At 33.8% G+C, this 24,512-nt stretch overlaps 1 protein-coding gene across 9 annotated transcripts in view; it reads left to right on the plus strand.

The window, feature by feature from the left end:
- The window catches only part of LOC148308973 (polypyrimidine tract-binding protein 2-like), a 552,278-nt gene that overhangs the window by 250,593 nt on the left and 277,173 nt on the right, over positions 1–24,512 (plus strand). For 2 of the 9 annotated variants that reach the window (XM_088260793.1, XM_088260795.1), the window contains exons 1-2: positions 21,551–21,734; positions 21,951–23,304. The exons of 6 other annotated variants lie outside the window; for them this stretch is intronic. In XM_088260793.1, coding sequence (XP_088116919.1) covers positions 23,302–23,304 — 3 coding nt within the window. In that variant the 5' untranslated portion in view covers positions 21,551–21,734; positions 21,951–23,301. Of the gene's footprint in view, positions 1–21,550; positions 21,735–21,950; positions 23,305–24,512 lie in introns of those variants that run through there. One more of the 9 variants, XM_088260797.1, reaches the window with a different exon arrangement.

Genomic DNA, 24,512 nt, shown 5'->3' on the forward strand with positions numbered 1-24,512 from the left:
GGCTTAGCGCTGAAAAGAGGCAATATACTTTATCCTTCTAAGGGCCCGTCCGTCTAGAGGACGTAAATACCTTAAGCCTTACTAACATTAAGTGAAAACTGGAAAATTAATGCAGCTTTTTAAGCACGAACAATATAAGGCGAAGGGTGTTTCATCAATCCGTCCCTCAAAGAGAATAATTAGGCAAAATTATTTCAGTGCAATATTTTGAGTGTGTCCAAATACTTGTTCGCAAAGCTGGTTTTTTATAATAAATATTACGTAATAAATAATAAAAAAAATATCTCATTATTAAAGATAATCCAGATTTGTTATATACTCAAAATGTTGTAAATAAATTAACTGGTCAAATTTTAAGCTAAAATAAATTGAAAACCACAACATTTTGAGTGTTTTCAAATACTTGGACACACTCAAAATGTTGTAAATCTATTAACCAAAACAAAACAAAAAATGAAGCACTTTTTTTTAAACAAATTTTTATTAAGTATATACACGTTTTAAAAATATGTTGACGTAGTGTTTGTAATTTTCTGCAAATATAAATTCAATTAAGTCCTTTGCTCACAGCTTCGTACATCAAAGGGTTGAAGCTAGAATAAACTGTCACAGATTACGGCGTTGGGTGTACAGTTGTTTAGGAGAGTCCCGACTGTCCCGATATCCCGGTCGTCCCGACTGTCCCTACCATCCCAACTGTCCTTTTATCCCCTTCGTCTTGGGGCTCCATCCAGCCCACCTCCCTTCGCCTACCGCCGGATTTCTCTTAACGCTTCACGCCTGTGTGACTTATGAATTTTACATGATTTTCTCTTCGCGTTAGTGTTTTTACTCACGCGGCCCTTAATCTACCTTCAGATGATGGAATTTTAATCTAAATTATTTAAGTAACCCCCACGGCTCCGAAAACATCCCCGTCATTACCCCTACGACCGGCGGGCTTGTCAAACTGTGGGGCGCACTTTACCCCTTTTAATGATGATGTTTCGGAAATAAAAAATATATTTCTTGAATGTTTTTCGCAGATACTTCGTTAACTATAACCAAACTATGAGTATTTCAATGTTTTAGAATTAGTACATAAACCCTAAGGATGACAAGGTTCTTGTTGAAACCAGTTGGAAAAAAGGGTACCAATAAAAAGTGGTAAAATCAAAGTTGTTTTATTTTATTAGGTTTAGAAAATATATTTTTTGTATAAATTACTGCAACATTTTTTAAAGATAAATAAAGATAGAATTTGAAAAAAAAAATTAATAGTAAAAAAAGATAATTTCAAAAAAGGACACAGATTCTAATAAAAACATTTTGAATTAGTTAGAAAAAAAAATCCTATAAATGATCTATAAACCTTGTACATAATAAGCAAGGAAAACAATAAATGCAATTCCCATCTAAAAAAAAATAGAAATAGAAATTATCTAGCTGTTCCTAAATTCACCATAAATTTTTGACATCTTAACATAGATACAGAAGAATTTAAAAGTTTGGGTAATTACAGGGCTTATGACCTGTCATATGATGGTTAAGAGTTCACTGTACACACGTGCAACGTTCACCAATTCTACCCATGATTGACACTATTCAAATTTTCGGAACTCCTGGATATAAACATATATATATTGATCACACACAGTACATATGAGTTCACAACAGTTGCTGGATCTATGTTGGATCGAGGAAAGTTTTTATAAAGCAGAGACTCTTTTATTTATATGCAAGGTCCGAATCCTGGATTATATTCACATACTTCAGATCCATCTGAAAACATGATTAAATTTTTTTAATGGAGCTCATAATTCGACCAGTTATTTTAATTACAAAATTTTGAGTGTGTCCAAATACTTGTTCAAGCGTGTAAATTATCTCAACTTAGAAGTTTATTATTACATTTTAACATCTCAACATAGAAGAAGAAGAATTTCTCCTAATTTGGAGATAATCCAGATTTGTAAACAAGTATTTGTACTCACTAAAAATAGAAACCTTGTTCTTGAATCACTAGAACTTCACTAGAGACGTCTATTGGTGAGACGCAAATAAGCTTTTTACTTAGCAGAAACTCTTATATTAGTATGTGAGGTCCGAATTCTGGATTATAATCACACACATGAGAAACGTCAGAAAATACCATTTTCATTTTTATTATTTAAGCTTATAATTTATTGTAAAGTGATCACATAAACCAGCCTATAACGGTCGTCAGCCCCGTAAATGCCCAGACTTTTATATTTGTTTGCTAAATCATTTCCACCATAATATTTTCCAGAATTCATTCACAGTGAAGTACCCTTGAGGTATTATTTTACGAATATGGCGCTATTTAAGTTTTCCAAATTTATTATTATTATTCTTCCTCTCTCAAAATGCTTATATTCACACCAACTCCTCCATTTAAACTGAATTCCATCTTTTCCTTCTGTATTCTGTCCATCTTTCGGTCGCAATTTACGACCATCTTTACTGAAAATATGTAAGCTTCTGAAAAATGTAAACACTTTCCGGTTTTGGAGAAATTAATCGACGAACCTCTTAGTATCGCCGCATATTAAACCGACTTTTAAAGCATTTCCATTCCCAGACCTCTGGAATTTCCCTTCATTTCAATACTTTTCTCCATATTTAATTCCTAACCCCCAGTAAAAATTCGTAAACATAATTTCGTCTTATCAATATTTGAATCACTAACTTTTCCATTTTCCATTTTGTATCTTCCAATCTTTATTTAAAATCGCTATAAAATAGTGATTTAAAATTTTGTATGATTGGAATAGTAATCGGTTTTCCAGCGTTTTAAGGTACATTTTTCTCAATTTATATGATCTCGCAAAATTTACGTTTATTTACTTTTTGAAATATATGGTATAGTTTAAAAAACTAACCAACCCATCCCGCCGCTTCCCCGCAGGAGTAGGCAGAGAAAATAAAATGCCAAACCAATTTGCAAACAATTTTCAACTCTCCTATAAATGAATGCTTCTCATATATACCCGCCGATAATTCCAACTCCTAACCTGACCATGCCAAGTTTCTCGGTCTTCCTCTGCTTCTATTGCCAACCACATTTGCTTTCGATCCACATACCCAAACCATCTCAGCACAACTATTATTTAATTTTATCTTTCCTTTTGTCTCCATTCAACAACGTCATTTATCAAAAATCGTCAATTTTCGGCTGTGCATGTTTTCGGAATGCCCAGAAAATGTACTAAATCCCAGCAAAAGCGGATTATTTTTAACTAAATATTTACCCGCTACAGGGCAGAAAGTGTTGTTTTGCATTTTGATGAAAAGGTATTGTTTAATTATTTTTGTTAAATATACTACATAAATATTTTTCAAATAGAGATAAAACATTCAGATCTTACCTTAAAAGATCTGTTGTACAGTAAAAAATACAATACGTGGCTTTAAATTTATTTTTAATACATTGTTTTATATTTTTTAACTTTAAAAACGATCTCCTCAAAAATCCTGAAAAGTTTTTTTTGTATGACGTTGTTAAAAGGAGTGAGCGATATGAGCCTTAGAGGCTTGCATACATCAAGGCTCAGAATAAATATAAATAAATAAATTGGTTAAGCGATTTCTGATTATTGTTCTGAACAGGAATTTCACCCCTGAAACAACGATAATATGCACTAAATATACCTTTTCATGTACAACAGTGCCTACTACCCACTAGGGTCCATGCCCGTCTTTATACTGGTTGTTCGACTGTTTGATAAGGGTCGAATGCTTCTATTACTTATTAATTTCATTATTATTGAGTACAAGCTGTACCACGCATTGCTGTGGCTAGGTGTGGTCAAATAAAATGAAAGAAAAGTACATTGCATTTTTTTTATTCAAATTTAAATTACACATTCATAAATCCATGGTGTTTTCCAACCCTAAGCATAGAGTGACACAATAAAAAGATGTTTTAACAATAATAATATTTTTAATTTAAGTTTTACTGAGTAAATACAATTTTTTCTTTAAATCCATTGTAACACGTGTTCCGGTGTATACAGCATCATTTTCAAACATTTTTAGTAACAATGTTTGAAAACGATGAATGAAACACGTGTCACAATAGATTTCAAGAAAAAGTGGTATTTTCCAAGTAAAGCATAATTTAAAATGGATAGATTTCACCACAAAATGACTGCCGAATCAATTAATGAAAATATAAATATAATTTATCATGCTAGAATATGGATTATTCATCCTACGGATCGATTATTTGGCGTGTATATATGAAGAGATCACGAATATGGACAGATTAGCGTGTGGCGTTCAGTTATCTCCGCTTACCCCTGCGGTGAAGCGGCGTGATGGTAATTGGTTAGTTTTTAGTAATACATAATATTTTAAACAGTAAATAACGCACGTCACTAATTGCTCAATTGATGGCATAACACTCGGCCATAATTCATGAATCTATCGAAAACCTTATCGGTTTGCGGTGGGGTCTAAGCTCATTGCACAAATACAAGTTTAAAAATAAGTGCATTGAGGATGTTTAATAATGGGCAGAATGGTGAACGTTACACGAGTGTATAAAGTGATCGCTTTAGCCAGCCAAATGCCAGGTCGTAAGCCCTGGGATACTAAGACTTCCACATATACATACATGTCTTACATCAAGTTGACACACTTTTAAAGAATATGTTTTAAAAAAAAAAAACCCCTATCCGCACCCAATGGTGCATAGGGCACTGCGTCATATAAACGCAGTGTTATCTTGATCGTTTACACATGAAGGAAAGGTGATCAGCCTACCGCTTTAGCTACCAGTCCAGGGTAATATTGAATAAATATTACAGTGAAAAAATCACTTATATTTATTTTACCCCCCTTGGGAATCGAACCCGACACCTCCAGAACGGTAGCCGAGCGTGCTGACCATTACACTACGGAGGCGGACATATATATGTTTTAACACTCTCATTACTATTCATTGTTCACTGTGTGTTTTATATTACCATACCACAAAGTTAACAATCCTTTTAACATACAGAATATGTTTTATTTTATTGCCATGAAAATCCTCGTTCATATTTACCACTTGTCCGAATTAGATGTTTATTTTCTCCGTATAGATATACTTCAAATATGATATGGTTGAAGGATGTTGCCGAATGTTTATATATGATTAGCGTTTCTTGCTCAATGCGTTTACAAAACAAAATTGTGTTCATATTTGCAAAGCTAACGACGTATTTTTACTGCTCAAAGCTTTTCCGTATGAAAACGGGTTGAATTGTGTCGCCTACTTTCGAAATCCGCCAGATCCATGTGAGTCGATTTTACAAAAAATACAAAATTCTTCGGGTAACATTTATGTTTAAAAGATTTGTCTATCTTTAGATAAAATATTATGAAATAGAGAGTATTCCCATTTTTTTAGAAAATTATTCAGTACTTAAAAAAAACACAAGACACAAACCGATAATGACGTCATCTTAATTTTTGACCTATCCCCGCTCTCTGGTTAGAGTGCAAGTTCCATGAATATAGCGGAATTTGAAATACAACGCTATTTTTAAGTATTTTCTAGCAGGGTTTTCAAGTGTATAAGTAATTATTTTAAACAATAAAACCCACCATTGGCATTCCGATATAGTGTATATTTTAAAATCTTACAAAATTGGATCTGGCGCATTTCGAAAGTAGGTGACACAATTATATTACATATTATATCGTGGGTATACTGGCAAAAAACGTTAACTCTCAAATCTATGTTTGAATAATCCCTGTTCTTCAAAGCTTTTAGCCTGCATAAAATACCCGCTTGTAAACTTAAAGCTGAATTTGCTTTTGAAACTACATATATATGACATTTCAAACTACTTTGTGTATTTTGCAAGTTTAAAGAACGTTGAAAACTTTATAAAATGCATCGTTAAGTCGAAATTTCATATTTTCTAGTTAACGTTTTTTGTCAGTATACCCACGATATTATACAAGTGTATCATTAAAAAAATAAAAGAAATATGTTCAGCCCTCAACACGTGTTACGTAATAAGTGCTACCTTTAATTATTTTTGATTTGTATAATTCATATTTGAAGCACTAACTTTATGATTTTCTATTTTACAATTAAAATGTAACTTTGTTTTATAATCATTATAAATATTTTATTTTAACTTAATTATAATGTCTACCGGTTTCGAAGCTAACAGCTTCTTTATCAATATTAATTAAGTATTAATTAGTCATGAAAAGAAGCGGTTAGCTTCGAAACCGGTAGACATTATAATTAAGTTATAATAAAATATTTTTAGTGATTTTAAAACAATGTTACATTTTAATTATTTATATATTTTTTAATTTAAAAAAAAAAATTTTCATTGATCAAGTGTCTTGGATAATCGGTTCAACCCGATCAAACCGCAGCCGGAAAATATAGAATGTGACGTTTGTTGTATGTATTAAGTGCATGGATGCTTCGAAGACTTTTCATAATGCGCCCATCAAGTTATTCAAACAAAAAGCCTTCATCATCCCCTAAATTTGAGCTGCCTTTGTTTATGGTTGTACGTTCTCTTGTCGCGCCGATATTGAGTCGGCCAGTGGCGCACACTGGGATGTTTATTTATTTATACCACCTGTTTCCCTTTGAGTCTTTGACACAGTAAAACCCCGCCGCGGGCCCCACTGCCAAACCGGCAAAATAATTAAAATTATATACATACAAGAGAATTGCCAACATAGGGAGCTTTGTGAAATGGTAATAAGTTATAAGGTGCGTTTGTACTAACCGGTTTCAATTCATTTGGGAAACAGTTTAATTTGTAATAATACGGCTGTTTTTTTTGTTATCCTCGTACGAACGTTTCCATATGTGTATCTACACATTGTCAACATGTATCTACATTAGTTGTCACAGTTGTTATCTTCTAATCTACATATCTAATTTGACGTATCTTTGACTATACCTACGCCTATATAATATATGTATATTTAACCATTATACGGATACCTTACATATATGTATCCTTCCTTCTTATTGATGAGACACTATCTACGAGTCATTATTCTTGTCCCATTTTCGAATTAACTAACTATTTAACTAGAACATTTTGAATGTGTCCAAATACTTGTTCACAAAATCTGGATTATCTCCAATTACAGGAATATTTTCAAATGGAGATAATCTATATTTGTGAACAGGTATTTGGACACACTCAAAATGTTGTAATTAAATTATCTGGTCAAATTATAAGCTTAAATAACAAAAATGAATATGATATTTTCTGGCGTTTCTCATGTGTGTGATTATAATCCAGGATTTAGACCTCACATACTAATAAAAGGGTTTCTGGTTAAAAAAAAAGCTTCATTTCATCTCACAAATAGATGTCTCTTGTTAAGTTCTAGTGATTCAAGAATAATGTTTCAAAATTGGTTCAGATATATAGAACTTCCAAGAATTTGAGCAGTGTGGTTGTCAATAACGGGTAGAATTGGTGAATGTTACACGTGTGTAAAGTGATCACTTAAACCAGCCTATGACGGTCGTCAGCCCCGTAAATGCTCAGACTTCCATATTCTTCTTTGATGAGATGTCAAAAAATAATATAAATATTTAACCATCACGTAGTGGTTATATTGGACATTCTTCGTCTCTTCCACATTTATGCATCTTCTAAATATAGAAATAATGTATATATTATTTTCGAACCCTTATCCGCACCCTAATGATGCATAAGGCACTGCATCATATAAACGCAGTGTTATCGTGATCGTTACCACATAAAGAAAATGTAATCAGCCTTCCGTTTCAGGTACAAGTCCAGGGTAATATAAATACTAGCTACAATGAAAACAGCTAAAGTCGAGTCATACATTCAAGGGCTTAAGGGCGACACGACGGGTGGCGAGAGAATGTTTTAAAATTAAGTAGGTACTCGTGTTTTGGTAGCCCACTTTAAGTAAATCGCATCTCCGCGCACCTTGCCGGGGGTTGAACAAATACCCCGCGTCTGTGCGGCGAGCGGCCGCGAGATTAATGACCGCTAGAGGTGAGGGATGCTGGGTGAAAAAATCCGCAAGCAATTGTTAGCGGTGGCGGGATGTAATTGAATTTTAAATGAACTAGATAAATAACGACTATATACGTAGAGTTTCAGTAGGTACAAGAAACACGTGTGAATGATATTATTCGTTGATTCGGCATTAACTTTGTGGAATGACATGATTATTTTATTAAAATTAAACACGTGAATATACTATTATTATCAATGTTTCCTTTTACAAAAAATCTTATTCCTCAACCCCCTCCCTATATTTATTAACCTATATATACACCTTAATACATTTTGGTTCGTTAGTTTTAATTTTTACCAGAAGATGAAAACATCTGTCGTTTTCGAAACTAGGCGTAAATATAAATAAGACTCATTAAAGCAGTATATTCAAGTGTTTAATTTTAATAATTTGTCCGCCTCCGTAGTGTAATGGTCAGCATGCTCGGCTACCGTTCTGGAGGTCCCGGGTTCGATCCCAGGGGGGTTTAATAAATATGAGTGATTTTTCCACTCTAATATTTATTCAATATTACACTGGACTGGTACCTGAAGTGGAGGGCTGATCACCTTTCCTTCATGTGTAAACGATCGAGATAACACTGCGTTTATATGAAGCAGTGCTCTATGCACCATTGGGGTGCGGTAAGGGATTTATTATTATTATTAAGTTTAATAAAATACGTATGAATGAGGCTTTTGGTGTGTGAATATGAGTAATGTTGGCTTGGAGTAAAAACAACTAACTAACTAACCATCGATGAAGCAGATATCATGGTCGTGCACTTTTATACGTTTTACCAAAACAGTTTGTTGTTCAACTGTGATATCTTTTTCTTCTGCTTGGTGGTTTTTCTTCTGCTTACCCCTCCCCCCATTTTGAAAAGAATACAATCAATGTATATTTAAAATAAAACTTATTTATTTAATTAATTTAAAAATGTAATAGACAAACTGTTATAGACAAACAAAATAAAATTCTCAAATTGGATCAAACGAACATTCAGGTTTTCAGGTTTCCTTTTCAGTTTTTGGAAAAATGATGTTGCTTCATATTTTATTTATTGTTTCGGCATTAACTTTGTGGTAAGACATGTTACAATGATTAAAGAAAACACTTCGTTTTTTACCACTTTCTCAAGTGGTAAAAAACGAAGTGTTTTCTTTAATCATGTTGCTTCATGTTTGACACAATTACTTAAAAATTGGGACTTTTTTGTGTAAGAGCAATTTGAATAGTCTTCAGTGTTTAATCGAATTAACGTAGGCCTTGTGGCCTGTTTTTAAGAGGATTTTTTTTAAATTTTACCATAATAGTGTGGGGAATGAGATAATTGTCATCAGAAGGTTGCGTTAGTAAAGGGATTGCAATTGAATTAGATAATTACTTACTTGATTCACAATTTCTTTCACAATATTTAACAAAGATAGGAAATACTTATAACTTATAACGCAATATCAATCTGGTTTGTTGTAATTGAATTTTAAATGAGCTAGATAAATAACAACTGTATGCGGAGAGTTTTAGGACTAGAAACATGTATGAATGAGGCTTTCGGCATGGGGACCATTGGGGTGCAAATAAGAGTTTAAAGAAGAAAAAGAAGTTTACAACATTTTGAGTGTGTCCAAATACTTGTTCACAAAATCTGGATTATCTCCAATTTCAGGAGTTATTTTCATATTATTTTTTGACATCTCATCAAAGATGAAGAAGAATATGGAAGTCTGGGTATTTACGGGGCTTAATACCCAGACTTCCATATTCTTCTTCATCTTTGATGAGATGTCAAAAAATAATATGAAAATAACTCCTGAAATTGGAGATAATCCAGATTTTGTGAACAAGTATTTGGACACACTCAAAATGTTGTAAATAAATTATCTGGTCAAATTATAAGCTTAATAATAAAAATGAAAATGGTATTTTCTGGCGTTTCTCATGTGTGTGATTATAATCCGTGATTCGGATCTCACATACTAATATAAGAGTTTCTGCTTAGTAAAAAGCTTCTTTACCTCTCACCAATAGATGTCTCTAGTGAAGTTTTAGTGATTCATGAATAAGGTTTCTAAATTGGTTCATATATATAGAACTTCCAAGAATTTGAGTAGTGTGGTTGTCAATAATGGGTAGAATTGGTGAATGTTACACGTGTGTAAAGTGATCACTTAAACCAGCCTATGACGGTCGTAAGCCCCGTAAATACCCAGACTTCCATATTCTTCTTCATCTTTGATGAGATGTCAAAAAATAATAAGAAAAAGAAGATTTATCTCTGAGCTAACTTTGAAAAATCCATTTACTTACTTCTACTAACTATTTTTTAAACCATATCCGCTCTCTATGTGGAGCATATCGAGTCCACAAACTTTCTCCATTCTTTTCTATCGTCTGCCTGGCATCCTCCCAAGTCAGATCCGCGTTTGTCATCAGTGGTCGTCCTGGGCGGCGCGAACCTGATGCCTTGTAAAAGAGGCAGGCTTGGTTAAGGCTCTCGGGAGGCATGCGGAGTACATGGCCTAGCCAACTGAATCGCCTTTTCTTGATGACAGTTGTGATTAATATTTGGTGCGTCCTACGCCTTATCTCTTCATTCCTCACAAAGTCAAACCACCGCACGCCTAAAATTCTCCGCAGACACCTATTCTCAGAACATAAATCGATAAGACGCCGAAGACTGTATTCATATTGCTCTTATATAAAAAGAGTCCCGATTTCTAAGTAATTATATCAAACATGAAGCATTCCTCTAAAAACTGAAAATGGATACATGTAAACCTGAATTTTTTATGATCCAATTTAAGATTTTTTGTCTATAACATACTTAGATTTTTTAATATTAATTTCCGTGTTAATTAATGCAATAAATTATGTTTATTTAAAATTAAATTGATTTTCTTCTTTTCGAAATGGGGGGATGGGGTAGTATCGACTTACCCTAGAATATTTTGGGGTAATGTTTAAAAAAGTTTCCGAACCGCTGGTCTAAGGAGAATATTCGTGGCAAGTCTCGCTTCCAATGCTGGCGTTTTGAATCGTTCACTGTCTACATTGTCATTTCCCTTTCGTCCGTACAGAGTAGCACAAAAAGTATTTTGTTTCACTTGCCCTTTTATGTAACCATTATTGTGGTACAAGGCCATTTATTCCCGCTGACAGTAATAACCAGTAGAGGCGCGATACAATACTTGGTACGCCTCGACAACAGCGAAGGCGCTGGGCCAACTGAGAAACGTCAGAGCTTTACTTACAATATTGCTACTTTGAAAGGGTAGAGGAAGCATTAAAGATCGTAAAAATATACTTATAAATATACTTGCTTGCACTTTTGTGTAGAGGGATTTATTTCGAATACCTCTATGTTCAACTCTTCAAAAAATACCATGATTTTAACATCAAGAAATACATGACGCTCACTCCTTTCAACAATTTCATATTTCAAAAAACTCGATTTTTCAAGAAATTGTTTTTAAAGTTTAATAATAAAATAAAATGTATTAAAAATAAATATCAAGCCACTTATTGAACTTTTTACTGTGTAACAAATCTTTTTCGTTAAAACCTGAAGGTTTTTTCTCCATTTGAAAAATATTTAGTATATTTTTAAAAAAATAATTGAACAATACATTTTCTTCAAAATGCAAAAACAATACTTTCTGCTCTATACCGGGTTAATATTAAGTTAAAAATATGCTGCTTTTGCTTGGATATAGTACATTTACTGGGCATTCCGAAAACATGCACAACTGAAAATTGACAATTTTTAAATATCAAGCTGAAATGAGAGAGCGATATTTCAAGTCATTATTCACATTAAGGATAAAATAAGACTACCATTATTGAAAAGAGCTGAGTCGCAAAATTGCTTGATGTATAAGGGTTTAAAAATGTATGATGAGATGCCTGAATGTATGAAGAATGAAAAGTGTCTGAAAGAATTTAAAAATAAATGTCTAAGTTACTGTAAGGAAATGTAAATATATAAAGATGATGTAAATGTATATAATAGTTTATATTAGTTTTAATATAAGCTAACTTAAGAAATAAATAAATAAAAAAAAAACATTATTCACATCACAAAGAAACAGTACGAGTATTGAAGATCGTCAAAATATAAACCAATGTACAAGACTTTTCTTTATTATAAAGGGATTTAATCCAAATACCTCTATGTTGAATTCCTTTAAAAAATAAACAATGATTTTCCATCAAAACATATATCAAATCGCTATTTACATCGCGTACATTTACATATTTAATCTAAAAGTCTTTATTATACAGAAAATTCAACGAATTCCATGATTGTAATAAAAATGAGATTAGCCCAGAATGTATCATATTACTAATGTACTCGTATAGACGCCCTAATAAAGAAATATTTTCTGAAATTATTAAATTTGCCTTGTAATATAATATAAAAAATACCAAGATTAAATTAACATCTCAAGAATGGTAAAAAAAGTCAGATTATATGGAAATGCTGTTGATATGAAAGTCTGGATATTTATAGACCCCACGACCTCTCATAGACTCTTTAAGAGATTTCTTTACACACGTGTAACATTCACCATTCTACCCATGATTTACAACCACACTACTTTAATTTGCTAAAATATAGTGGCCAAAGAGTATAAATTACAAATTGTGTCGTTTACACTATCGCCGATTACCAGCGTCGATACTTACGTATATTGAACACACAAATGAGTTTCCTCTTCACAAAATACCTTTGTGAAGCTCTCTTGTTAATCCATTAACTCTTGCACTAGATCAGGGGTCATCAACCTTGTCCCTGATGGTCACTAATATGCAATAGATTTTGTTGTTTTCTAGCATTTTGATAAAGTGTCTTACAATGATTTATATATTATAGTGAGATGTAAATGATTTAAATTAGTAAAAAGTTATTGCTTTTTTATCAGATTTTTTAAAGAAATTTAACGTTTTTAAATGCCAGCTTAAAGAAAATAAAAGCTTTTGTAAGATGTCAAAAATTGCGTAATTTCTCATCAACAAACTTGATATTTTTCGTTAAAATCTACTGAACAGGCAATTTCATCAATTTCCCGAATTATCATATGTAACATATTGCATCATGTAACATAAGAAGATTTGAAAGTTCATTCGTTGATTCGGCAGCCACTTTGTGGTGATATATATTTTTAATTTAAGTTTTACTTGGTGTTTACAATTTTTTTTTTAAAAACACCAAAAAGAAGATGAATATATACATAAAAGCCTATGGCAAAGTAATACAAAGAACGCTTCCACTTTATTCAAAAATGTTTTTTTTCACTTACTAAAATCTTCTTCATCAACATGAGCCCTCTGTCCTCCACTGCTGGATATTAACCTTTTCCCTTTCTTTCCATTTCCCTCGGTTGGTTGGTTTTTGCAGCCAGTTTTTGCAGCCCCCCACAGCGGCTATATCGTCTGACCATCTCTAAATATTTCAATTTCATACTATTTCTGTGAGCCTGAGCGGCTCATTATTAGAAATAGGTATCAAATTGCGGTAGAGGGGTAGAACCGAGAAACTCTGAATTAAGAGTCTGCGTCACTAGCCACAGGACCACGATCCGTCACCGACAAATGTTCCTGGTATGATCATTTTTTACTTTATCCAACAGGCTTAAACCAAGCATGGATCTTTCCACGGATCGCTGTATGCACTTGATCTTCTCTGCATTTCATTGTCAGAGCCATAGTTTCTAGTGCATTTCTTACTAAAATACAAAAGCAAAAAGCTTGACCATCGCTGTACTAGATGAAAAGGCAACAACCATGAATGGAATTCCCGGCCATACGAATTTATCCCCATGGTGATTTATACTTTGAAATTGGACGAACGTACAGTCGCCGAAGGCTGACATTACTTCTCTCTGATTAGTCCAGTGGGATTATAATGACGCCTTTCATCGACACAAGGCACAGACTTCAAGTCCTGCCATGTTACCTTGATTATTTATTACATCAAGATAGAGGAGAGATAATCAACTTCATTTTCGCAACTTAATTTTCTACACACATAACATTTATGTAATTGTTTTTTTTTTGCTTGAAGCATAATTTTTATATTCAAAAATAAGTTTTTCTTAGAAATAAATAAGTCAAAAGATGAAGACGAAAAAGTTATTGAAAAAAAGGAGTTCAATATATATTATTTCAAATAAATCAAATTCCAGTTTACGTTCTAAATATGTGCGTGGAACACGTAAACTCGTGTGGCTTCTCACGCAGCCAGTCTCGTTTTTTTTTTTTAATTATTAAGTTAGCTTGTATTACAACTAATATAAACTTTTATTTACACTTAATCTACATCGTGAATATTTACATCTGTTTACAGTAAATACAACATTCATATTAAAATTCTCTCAGACTCTCAATTCTTCATACATTCAGACATCTCATCATACATTTTCAAACCCTTATACATTAAACAATTTTTCGACTAGGTTTTTTTCAACAATGGCAGTCTTATTTTATCCTTATTTCTAGTAATATGTTCATCACAATTTTTGTTTTAAACTATCTTATCCGTAAAATATTTTGGTAATTTATCGTTAAAAAATTAATGTATATTGCAACATATTGAATTAAAATCTCTTTTTTATAGATAACCAGTTTAGTTCTTTTCTAATTTTTTCTATATTATTATATTTATTTTTCTTAAGAACGTCTCATCGCTTTATTTTGTATAATTTCTAATTTATAAAAATTTCATTTGCTGAAAATGAAATTGTTGAGCAGTAATCTACTTAAATGTGGAACAATGATTGTTTTATAAATGAGTTCTGCAGTATTTTTATTTAATTTATTCCTTATTCTACTGACGAAAATATTTTTTTGATTTTTTTTTTATAAACGTGTTTTAAATTTGCATTAAAGGTTAATTTTGAATTCAATATTACACCTTTCTTTGTATGTAAAACTAGGTGTGTGGTATAAAGTGGATATTGAGGAAAGAACAGAGTGTAGAATTGCACCGCCATACATTAGATTCTGAGTCTGCCTTGCTACCGCGGAACCACAATTCAACTCGCAATATATTCATAACACTGTGCTTTTCAGTGAAAATTGAAATGTTTGTGTGGAATCTGAGAATATTGTGGATAAATAATACTTGTTATAATATTACAGTAAAACCTCGATATAACGAACTTCTATTCAACGCACTTCGGATATAGCCAAATACCATAAATCCGATCAAGTGAAACAAAATTAAAAACTATTTTACCCATTAAACCCTTATCCACACCATAATGGTGCAAAGGCACTGCAACATTTAAACGTAGTGTTACCTTGATATATAAGAATCAAAGTAAACCCCCTACAACGTTGACATAGGTACCCCTTTATCTCAGGAAATTTCATTCTTCAAACCCTCATCCGCACCCGAATGGCGCATAGGGCACTGCATCATATAAACGCAGTATTATCTTGATTGTGATGTCAACACATGAAGGAAAGGTGATCAGCCCTCCGCTTCAGGTACCAGTCCATGTAATACTGAATAAACATTAGAGTGAAAAAATCACTATATTTATTTGAACGGTAGCCGAGCGTGCTGACCATTACACTACGAAGGCCGACAAATCTACCGTCAAATTCTGTCATGTATTCGATATAATATTTTTATTTACACTCAAATTTATTCAATATTACCATGGACTGGTTGGTACCTGAAGCGGAGGGCTCATCACCTTTCCTCATGTGTTAACGATCAAGATAATACTGCGTTTATATGATGCAGTCCCCTATGCACCATTGGGGTGCGGATAAGGGTTTGAAGAAGAATATTGTATTTGCTTAAATTATATTGATAATCACGTCATACATGCGTCTAGCCCTCATAAACGCGTCACATTATATATCATTATATATATATTTTAATAAAAGTAAAATTCAATCCAATAACTTCGTTTAATTTTGGATACATTACCTTAAATAAAATAAAAAGAATTCTACCAACTGACTGCAGTAACAACGTTTTTTTTTATTTATATCAAAATACATTGTTTACGTTTTCAAAAGAAAATGTTTTATTTTACTTATTTAACTTATTTTTATATGTTAAAAAAAATACATTCGGCTTTAACAGACACCCTTCCCCCAATGAGTCCGTTATATCAAGGTTTTACTGCATTATGCTTCATTCGGGGGTTGGCAACTTTTAAAGCGAGTGTAATGGGCCCGGCACTGCTATTGTTGCCCGTAAATTTGAGATTATTCATTGAAATATTATAAAACATGTACAATAAGGCTGTATCCATCAAACAACAATGGCTACGGGTCTGCCTAGGTGTTCCTTGGGGTGGTTTCACCCCCACGATGAAGCAACGACGCTTTTTATTGAATTAATTTTCCAGATTCTTTTTTGAATATTAAATTAACTCTTTGTACGTGGATATTTAATATTTCTTTAAAACCATTAATTTCATTACCTTCTTTATTCATTTAAACATCAACTCAGGAATCAAACAGAATAACATTAAATAGTTAAAAAATACATTAAAATAAACCAATTCTATTCATATGATTTCTTCTTTTAAAATGTTTTATATTTTATAAACGTGGGTGGAATTATAAGTAGAAATATACGAATATAAGATATTTATAAAATCATATGTGAAAACATGAATCAAATATTTTTATCTGTCCGCCTCCGTAGTGTAATGGTCAGCACGCTCGGCTACCGTTCTGGAGGTCCCGGGTTCGATTCCCAAGGGGGTGAAATAAATATAAGTGATTTTTTCACTGTCATATTTATTTATTTAATATTACCCTGGACTGGTACCTGAAGCGGAGGGCTGATCACCTTTCCTTCATGTGTAAACGATCAAGATAACACTGCGTTTATATGACGCAGTGCCCTATGCACCATTGGGGTGCGGATAAGGTTTTAATTTTTTTAAATTAAAATCATAATTTTTTTTTAATGATACATTTTCCCAATAGAAATGAGTGAAGTTCGCGATTTTTTCATCTGTAATAGATTAATATAATTTTTTCCTCACTTTACATTAACGAACTGTTGTTAATATTCTATAAAAAAACATCATAATTTCAATTATTTCATTAATTGATTCGGCAGTCACTTTGTGGTGAAATCTATCCATTTTTACAATGATTAAAGAAAACACTTGTTTTTTACCACTTGAGTTTTATTATAGACAACATGTTTCAGAAGTTAAACTTCCATCATTCAGGTCTGTTATTATACAGACCTGAATGATGGAAGTTTAACTTCTGAAACATGTAGTCTATAATAAAACTCAAGTGGTAAAAAACAAGTGTTTTCTTTAATCATTGTAACATGTTTTACCACAAAGTTAATGCCGAAACAATAAATAAAACTATCCATTTTTAATTTTTTTATTATGTAAATAAATATTACTATTTCATTAAATCTACTCTGACTTGAAAATTTCCGATACTCGAATTACTATAGTAATTACACAGACCATTACAAATTAATATCCTGACCTGTTATGAATACTCATCTTGGTTAGAGTAGCAGGTATATTCAAGGGTCTATGGATATTATACTATTACATACCTTTATGCGTTTAATATCACAATTAATTACTGGCATACATGTACATATATGCGAGTAATTATTACGGAGTTAGTTCAATATCTAGCCCTGCGGGTGGTTGTCGAGTAATATGATACAAGTACTTGGTCCATGGTCTAAGGTTTGGATTTAAGGATGTTCATTCGGGCAAGACATGGATAACCATGTAATCGTATGTGCGGTGAGTGTAATGGAAATTCTACAAAGGTTTGATTAGCATCCCTCATATGTAACTATCGAGTTCCTACTTACTTTTTGAAATACCATATGTAAATATAAAATTCAAAAAATACTTGGCTATCAGAAAACGAAAATTATAATATTTTTTTAAAAATAAAATAAAAAATATTAAAAAACATAAAAAAGATGAAAAAGTAAAAAGTTAGCAAGCACGTACTACAAGAAAAAGGAGCTTAAAACTGTCTCTTCAATAAATAATCAAAGCAAAATTTTCAATCTACACAAACTTAACAAATTCATCCAGCAATTCACACATGGCACATGGGCGACTGCAAGGCACTTCTCTTGGCATTTTTTCCCGCTTTGCCAATTTTTTCCCACATTGTCGGTTTTTTTGCACGCAAGATGGCGTCGCAAGGCGTGCGGCGTCCACGGCTACCGGCCGTCAAGGTTCAAGGCTAGCAGATCGCGAATGAGGTCTGTACGAATACCTGAGGAGAAGTACTCGATTCAGCAGTCTGACTAATTCAATCCGTACTATAAGTACATACCACTGCCGAGGCAACGTTCGCAGACTACCCGTTACAGCAAACATAGTCAACCAGCGGCTCGAGAGCCACGTGAGCTCCCGAAAGCTTTTATGTACTGTCTTTTTTGACATCTAAGCACACATAAAGAATTTATTGTAACTGCAGACAGTTAGTAGAATCCCATATTGAATTTTTGGGTAATATATCCAAAATTAAACAAGGTTTATTGGATTGAATTCTACATTTATTTATGCATATGTTAATACGTGACGCGTTTCGTCTTATTAAGACATTATCAAATACGTGTTTGATAATGTCTTAATAAGACGAAACGCGTCACGTATTAACATATACAAGTAAATGTAGAATTCAATCCAATAAACCTTGTTTAATTTTGGATATATTATCCAACAATACTTAAAGAAGATGGAATATGGAAGTTTGAGTATTTGCAAGGCTAGTTAAGTGATCACTTTACACGTCGTATATGTGTCACCTACTTCCGAAATCCGCCAGATCCATGTAAGTCGATTTTACAAAAAATGCGAAATTCTCCGGGTAACATTTATGTTTCAAAGATTTGTCTATCTTTAGATAAAATATTACACAATAGAGAATTTTCCCATTTTTTTAAGAATTTTTTTCAGTATTACAAATAAACACGAGTTACAAACCGATAATGACGTCATCTTGATTTTTGACCTATCCCCGCTCTCTGATTGACCGATATGGGTCAGAAGGCAAGTTCCATGAATATAGCGGAATTTGAAATATAACGCTTTTTTTTAGTATTTTTTGCAGGGTTTTCAAGTTTATAAATATTTTAAACAATAAAACCCAAAATTGGCATTTCGATATTTAGGAGTATTTATTTTTAAATCTTAAAAAAATTGGATCTGGCGGATTTTGAAAGTCAAACATATGAACAATCTCGTGACACAGAACAAATGAGTTTACAACAGCCATCTATGTTGGATTGAGAAAGTTTTTTTTCGTAGAGACCTTTTTATGTAAGCCCCGGATTATTAAAGTACTATGAAACGCCTTAAATCATGATTTTTATTTTATTTTTATATAGCCTATAATTTGACCACTTACTTTTATTTATAACATTTCGAGTGTCCAAATACTTTTTCACAAATATGGGTGTTCTCACTACGAATAAAACACTTGACAAAATACTACACATTACAAATAAAAGGGTCTCTGCTAAATCAAAGCTTTTTTAATCCACCATAGATGGCTGTTGTTTAATAATCTGTACTGTGTCATGAGATTGATCACTTACATACGAGTTCTACACCTGTAGTGTGGTTGTCAATCATGTGGGTAGAATGGTGAATGTTGCACGTGTGTAAGTGATCCCTTAACCAAGCCAATGACGGTCGTTAACCCTGTAAATACCCGGACTTTCATATTACGTCTTCATATAGGCATGTGTGTCCAGTCTAATGATGTGTGCCATAACGAAACCAGTTCACTGCTCAAACAAAAATTATGTGGAAAAAACTGTAGAGTAGTAATTTTATTTTATTATTATTCCGTTTTGGTTAAAAATTTGTAAAATCTCTTATGATTTTTTCCGCTACCCCAGTATAGTGTTGTGGTCTGAACTCTACAAATAAATAAGAAGGCTCGAAGAGAAAAAAGGTTGAGCTTCGCTGAGTTACAGCCTTCCTGAGAGCGACTGGGAACACAACGTGTATACTTGTGGGTACCTCGCAACAATCGCTACATAGCTTTGTTATTATAATAAATTAATCACAATACCATACACAAAACGTGCAGATCACAGATTCCCAAATTTATTTGAATCGACGCCTGTTTTTAAAAATCAATATTTTTTTCGCCTAAATTTAGGAAACTGTATCTCTATTCACAATTATAGTAAAAACATACATATTTACCAATTCACTGATGTAACATGTTCATTTATATAATTTCACATTTGAAACTTAGAAATAAATAAATTTGAATTAAATTCATAAACAGATATAATTATTTCTAACAAAATTAATATTTTAAAATCAAACAAAAAATTAATTTTTACTGTATTCTGGGGATTCACAAGGTTAGTGACTTGTCATAAGCTGGTTAAGTGATCTCTTTACACACATGCAACATTCACCATTCTACCCATGATTGACAATCACACTACCCGAATTTTCAAACACCAGCATGAACAATGTACAAATGAGTTCATAAGCAATATCTATAAGCTGTGATCTCATGTGTACAGTGTCGTGAGGTTAATTATACGTATAGACTGTCAAAAACTTCAGTAGTGTGGCTGTCAATCATAGGTACAATGGCGAATGTTACACGTGTGTGAATTGTTCTTTTAACCAGCCTACGACAGGTCAAAATTAAATTTAAATGGTAATTATATATTTTTGATTAAGATTTTCATAAAGAAAAATAAAAATATTAAATTAAATACATTTATTTTCTGATATAAATATTATAATAATTTCAAGGTTTCCAGACAATTTTTTTTGTGGCAATTTAATTTTATACAATTTTATGCCTATGAAAAATTGCTATCACAAAAATACTGTTCGCGCCAGGATTCAAACTCGTACTATCCGGTCATGTGTTTTAACCCCTAAGCTAATAAGACACTTGATAAGAGAGTTATTCATGAAACGCTATCTGTGGTTTAAGTGAATTTTTAATATAATTAAAAACACATCTGGTCACAAATAAACTAAGGATCAAAGTTTCAAAGGTAAGTAAAAGTCCGGCTCGGCTGTGTCCTGAAACTATCATTGCGCGTGCGTCCAGGTGAGTATACCTCCTTTACTCTTACGTCACATGGTGGGAGCAGGCCAGCGCCATACGGAGGTCCCCTATAGAGAGGGAGAGAGGCATTTCAATTTCAAGCAGACGCTTACCTGTTACGTCCTCGGCGTATCCTCGCTCGAGACGGGAATAGGGGTTACTGGGCGAGAGGAAAAGAGACAAAGTCGAAGGCAACAGACACATTTAAATCGTACCTGTTACGTCAGATGCGAGAAAGCGAGACCGCGGTTCCGAAGTACGTCCCGACTCAACCAAAAGCTCCAGGCAAAACAACGGTGCTCAGTCAAAAGGGTAGAGGTTTAGCGCGTTTCCTGAAAGCGAGAAGGTGGAAATTCTTTTCTCTTTCGACGCGCGGGATTTTAGATAGGGCAGGTACGATACGTCGCGGCGGAGCAAGTGAGACGAACTCACCGTATTGTAGGGAGAGTCGGAGGAGGCTCCTGTCCTCTTCTCAGTTTGACGCGAGCGGCCGCCGTGGCTAGACGCGCGCTCTTCGCGAGTCCTGTTACATTCACACACACTCTCTGCTTTTTTTATCAATACATAAAATACTCTCAAATCATCACTGCCGACCGTGATTCGTCTCCCCGGGTGAAGGATCTCCACACGTATCTTCCTCTTCTAATGTAAATATTCAAACATTTCTTACATACCTTTCGAGTCATATCATCATATTGTAAAATCACGATTTTTTTCAAAACTTTTCTTATAACTTAACCTGAAAAAAATTCATTATTACATTTTTTTTTCGAATATTTTTTCTCGGTTTTTAAATTTGAGATTGATATATTTTTATTATTATTTGAGACGTCGTACTTAGAAGTGAATTGTTTGATTGGCAGCTCTCGATCTGGCAGCGTCAGCAGCCTACACTGGCTAGCACTTGTCCACCCTTCCGGTCTGTAGTGTCCAGTCCTGTAGTCCTCAACCCTCGGTACCCGTACTCCCTTTCCCATTTCCGGGAGCCGCCGACTTTCCCGCCAAACTTCAAAACTTTGTCAAAAGCGTCAAACTGTTCTCCACCTCCGGCTTGAACGCGTCGAACGCCGTCCCGAAGTACGTTTAAGAAGAGAAAAATAACCGCCAAAGTCGCGTTGTTGTCTGCCCCGTAACGATATTTTGTATTGAATTATAAACCAAAGACTACATATCTATTAGACCAAATTTTATTTCCAAATCGTTGTGTTGAACTGCGACGACTCGCGCTCTAATTGCCCAGTTTTGAAAAACCCCGGCGAAGTAACGTTAGACATCTGCGAAGGCTGGCAATATCTGGAACATATCAAGCAGGCAGAGTACAGCTCATATCATAAACCAGACGTCGTATATTTTGGAATTTGTAAATTAAATTAATTAAATAAGATTAAACTTAAGTGCTAGGTTTAGTTTTCATTATTCATTAATGAAACAAGAGTGCGTGGAGATAATCAAACAGTAGCGTTTTATATATCTAAAAATCTCTCTAATCTCCTTGACAATCTATCGACAATCACTGTAATTCGATATTTTATATCATCCTTACACTAATCTATACACTGTTAATCTAAATTTTCACTTCGTGCACGACCTTTTGGCACACGCTGCGTTAGATCTTAGGTATCTTTAAAAAATTGTGCCAACTGAAAAAAAATCGATTGTTCGGCCTATTTTTCGTATCGTATAAATATATTTATAATCTTCTTTCATTTCGGTCTGTCTAAATAAATAATAATAGTCAATTATTGTGCGTAATTAAAGTTAGAAAATTAGGTAAAATATATTAATATTTAATAAGAGCCATTTTTGAAGTTGTAATAAATTGTCTTTGAAAAGTACGTACGGGAGAAGTGCTTCTAGTGAGCCTGGTGAGCTAGTTTGAGCGGTAATTGATAGTTTGCGCGATAATTGAGAAGTCAGGGTCGAGCACCCGGCGCGAGCCCCCGCTCCGCTCCCGCCCCTCCCGCTCCACCCGACGAGCCCCCTGGGCGGGTCACCCCGTCCACGACGTATTTTCAATCGTACCTCGCGTACTGCCCCGTGGGGGCCGGCGGGCCCGGGTGCCGCTGCGCGCAGTGCTCCGCCGAGCAGGGCCCGGCGCCGCCGCTGTACGAGCCCCCGCTGCCGCTGCCCGCGCTGCCCGCGCTGCCGGTGCTGCACCGGCTCCAGCTGTGCGAGTACCGCGCCCCCAAGGCGGCCCACTTCCTAGCGCCTAGCATGGTGAGTACCGGACCCGTCGACCTAGCGTTGAAATAGTGTCGATGAATGATGGTTGAGTGGAAATGCGATGACTGACCATTTTCTGTAAATGTCTTTGCACTGTTCCGTGTCTGTCTGCTGTGCTGGTCGGGGTTGTGGGCGTCTGTGTACCGGCCAACGTCGAGTCGGAATCGGATCTAGCTGACTAATTGAACCAAACACTAATCCCTTTCATTGCCTACACTGAGGTACTTCTAGAAAATTTGGTGATGGACTTACAATCTTGTATTTATTTAGATTGGAAGTGACAGGTATATTGAAAGCTTTTAAATGTAAATTCACAGTAAAATCGGGATACAATTTTATATTGTTTCACATTTTCAATAAATTTCGCAACTTAGTTTAAAAACTGCTTAGCAAGAGCAGATCTGTCGGGAAGCCTAGATGCTTCTGTATCAGATCTGGGCATGCGGTGGGACTGCTTTCAATGGACCCGCTGACCTACTTGCGCCCGCCCTACAGCCCTGGCCGCAGCTAGCTCCAGCCGCACCTAGTAGCTAAACACATTACAGGTGAAGTTTGTTAAAGAAACGCCATCAACATTACATCGCATCGAATGAATGATGACTTTTACCCATATTTTGTAACCATGACCAAAAAAGAATCAATGGTATTTTTATTTGATTTATTTTTTAAACGACTATTTTTCTTTTCTGAGTATATAGTAGATATCATAGTATAAATCGTCATTGATAGTGATGATTTTAATTAGTATATTATTTATTGATATTGAACATATTTATTTCAATCTTGTTAAAAAAATAGCCTTTTCATGAATGTTTTTCGCAGATACTTTGTGGCACATTTTAAAAACTTTATAAAATAAAACAACTTTGTTTTAACCACTTTTTATTGAGTATTTCAATATTTTCGAATAAGTAGATATTAACTATGAGGATTTCAATGTTTTAGAATTAGAACATAAACCCTGATCATGACTAGATTCTTGTTGAAACCGGTTGGAAAAAGTGGTTAAAACAAAGTTGTTTTATTTTATAAATTTTATAAAATATGCCACAAAGTATCTGCGAAAAACATTTTTTAAAATGCTATTCTTTTAACAAGATTAATATAAATATGGTCAATATCAATAAATAATATACGAATAAAAATCATCACTATCAGTGACGATTTATACTATGATATACCATACTCAGAAAAGCATACGT

This window comes from Brachycentrus maculatus, unplaced genomic scaffold (genome assembly GCF_059751285.1).
Source record: "Brachycentrus maculatus isolate JH-2025_06_01 unplaced genomic scaffold, ASM5975128v1 h1tg000142l, whole genome shotgun sequence".
In the NCBI taxonomy this organism is placed as follows: domain Eukaryota; kingdom Metazoa; phylum Arthropoda; class Insecta; order Trichoptera; family Brachycentridae; genus Brachycentrus; species Brachycentrus maculatus.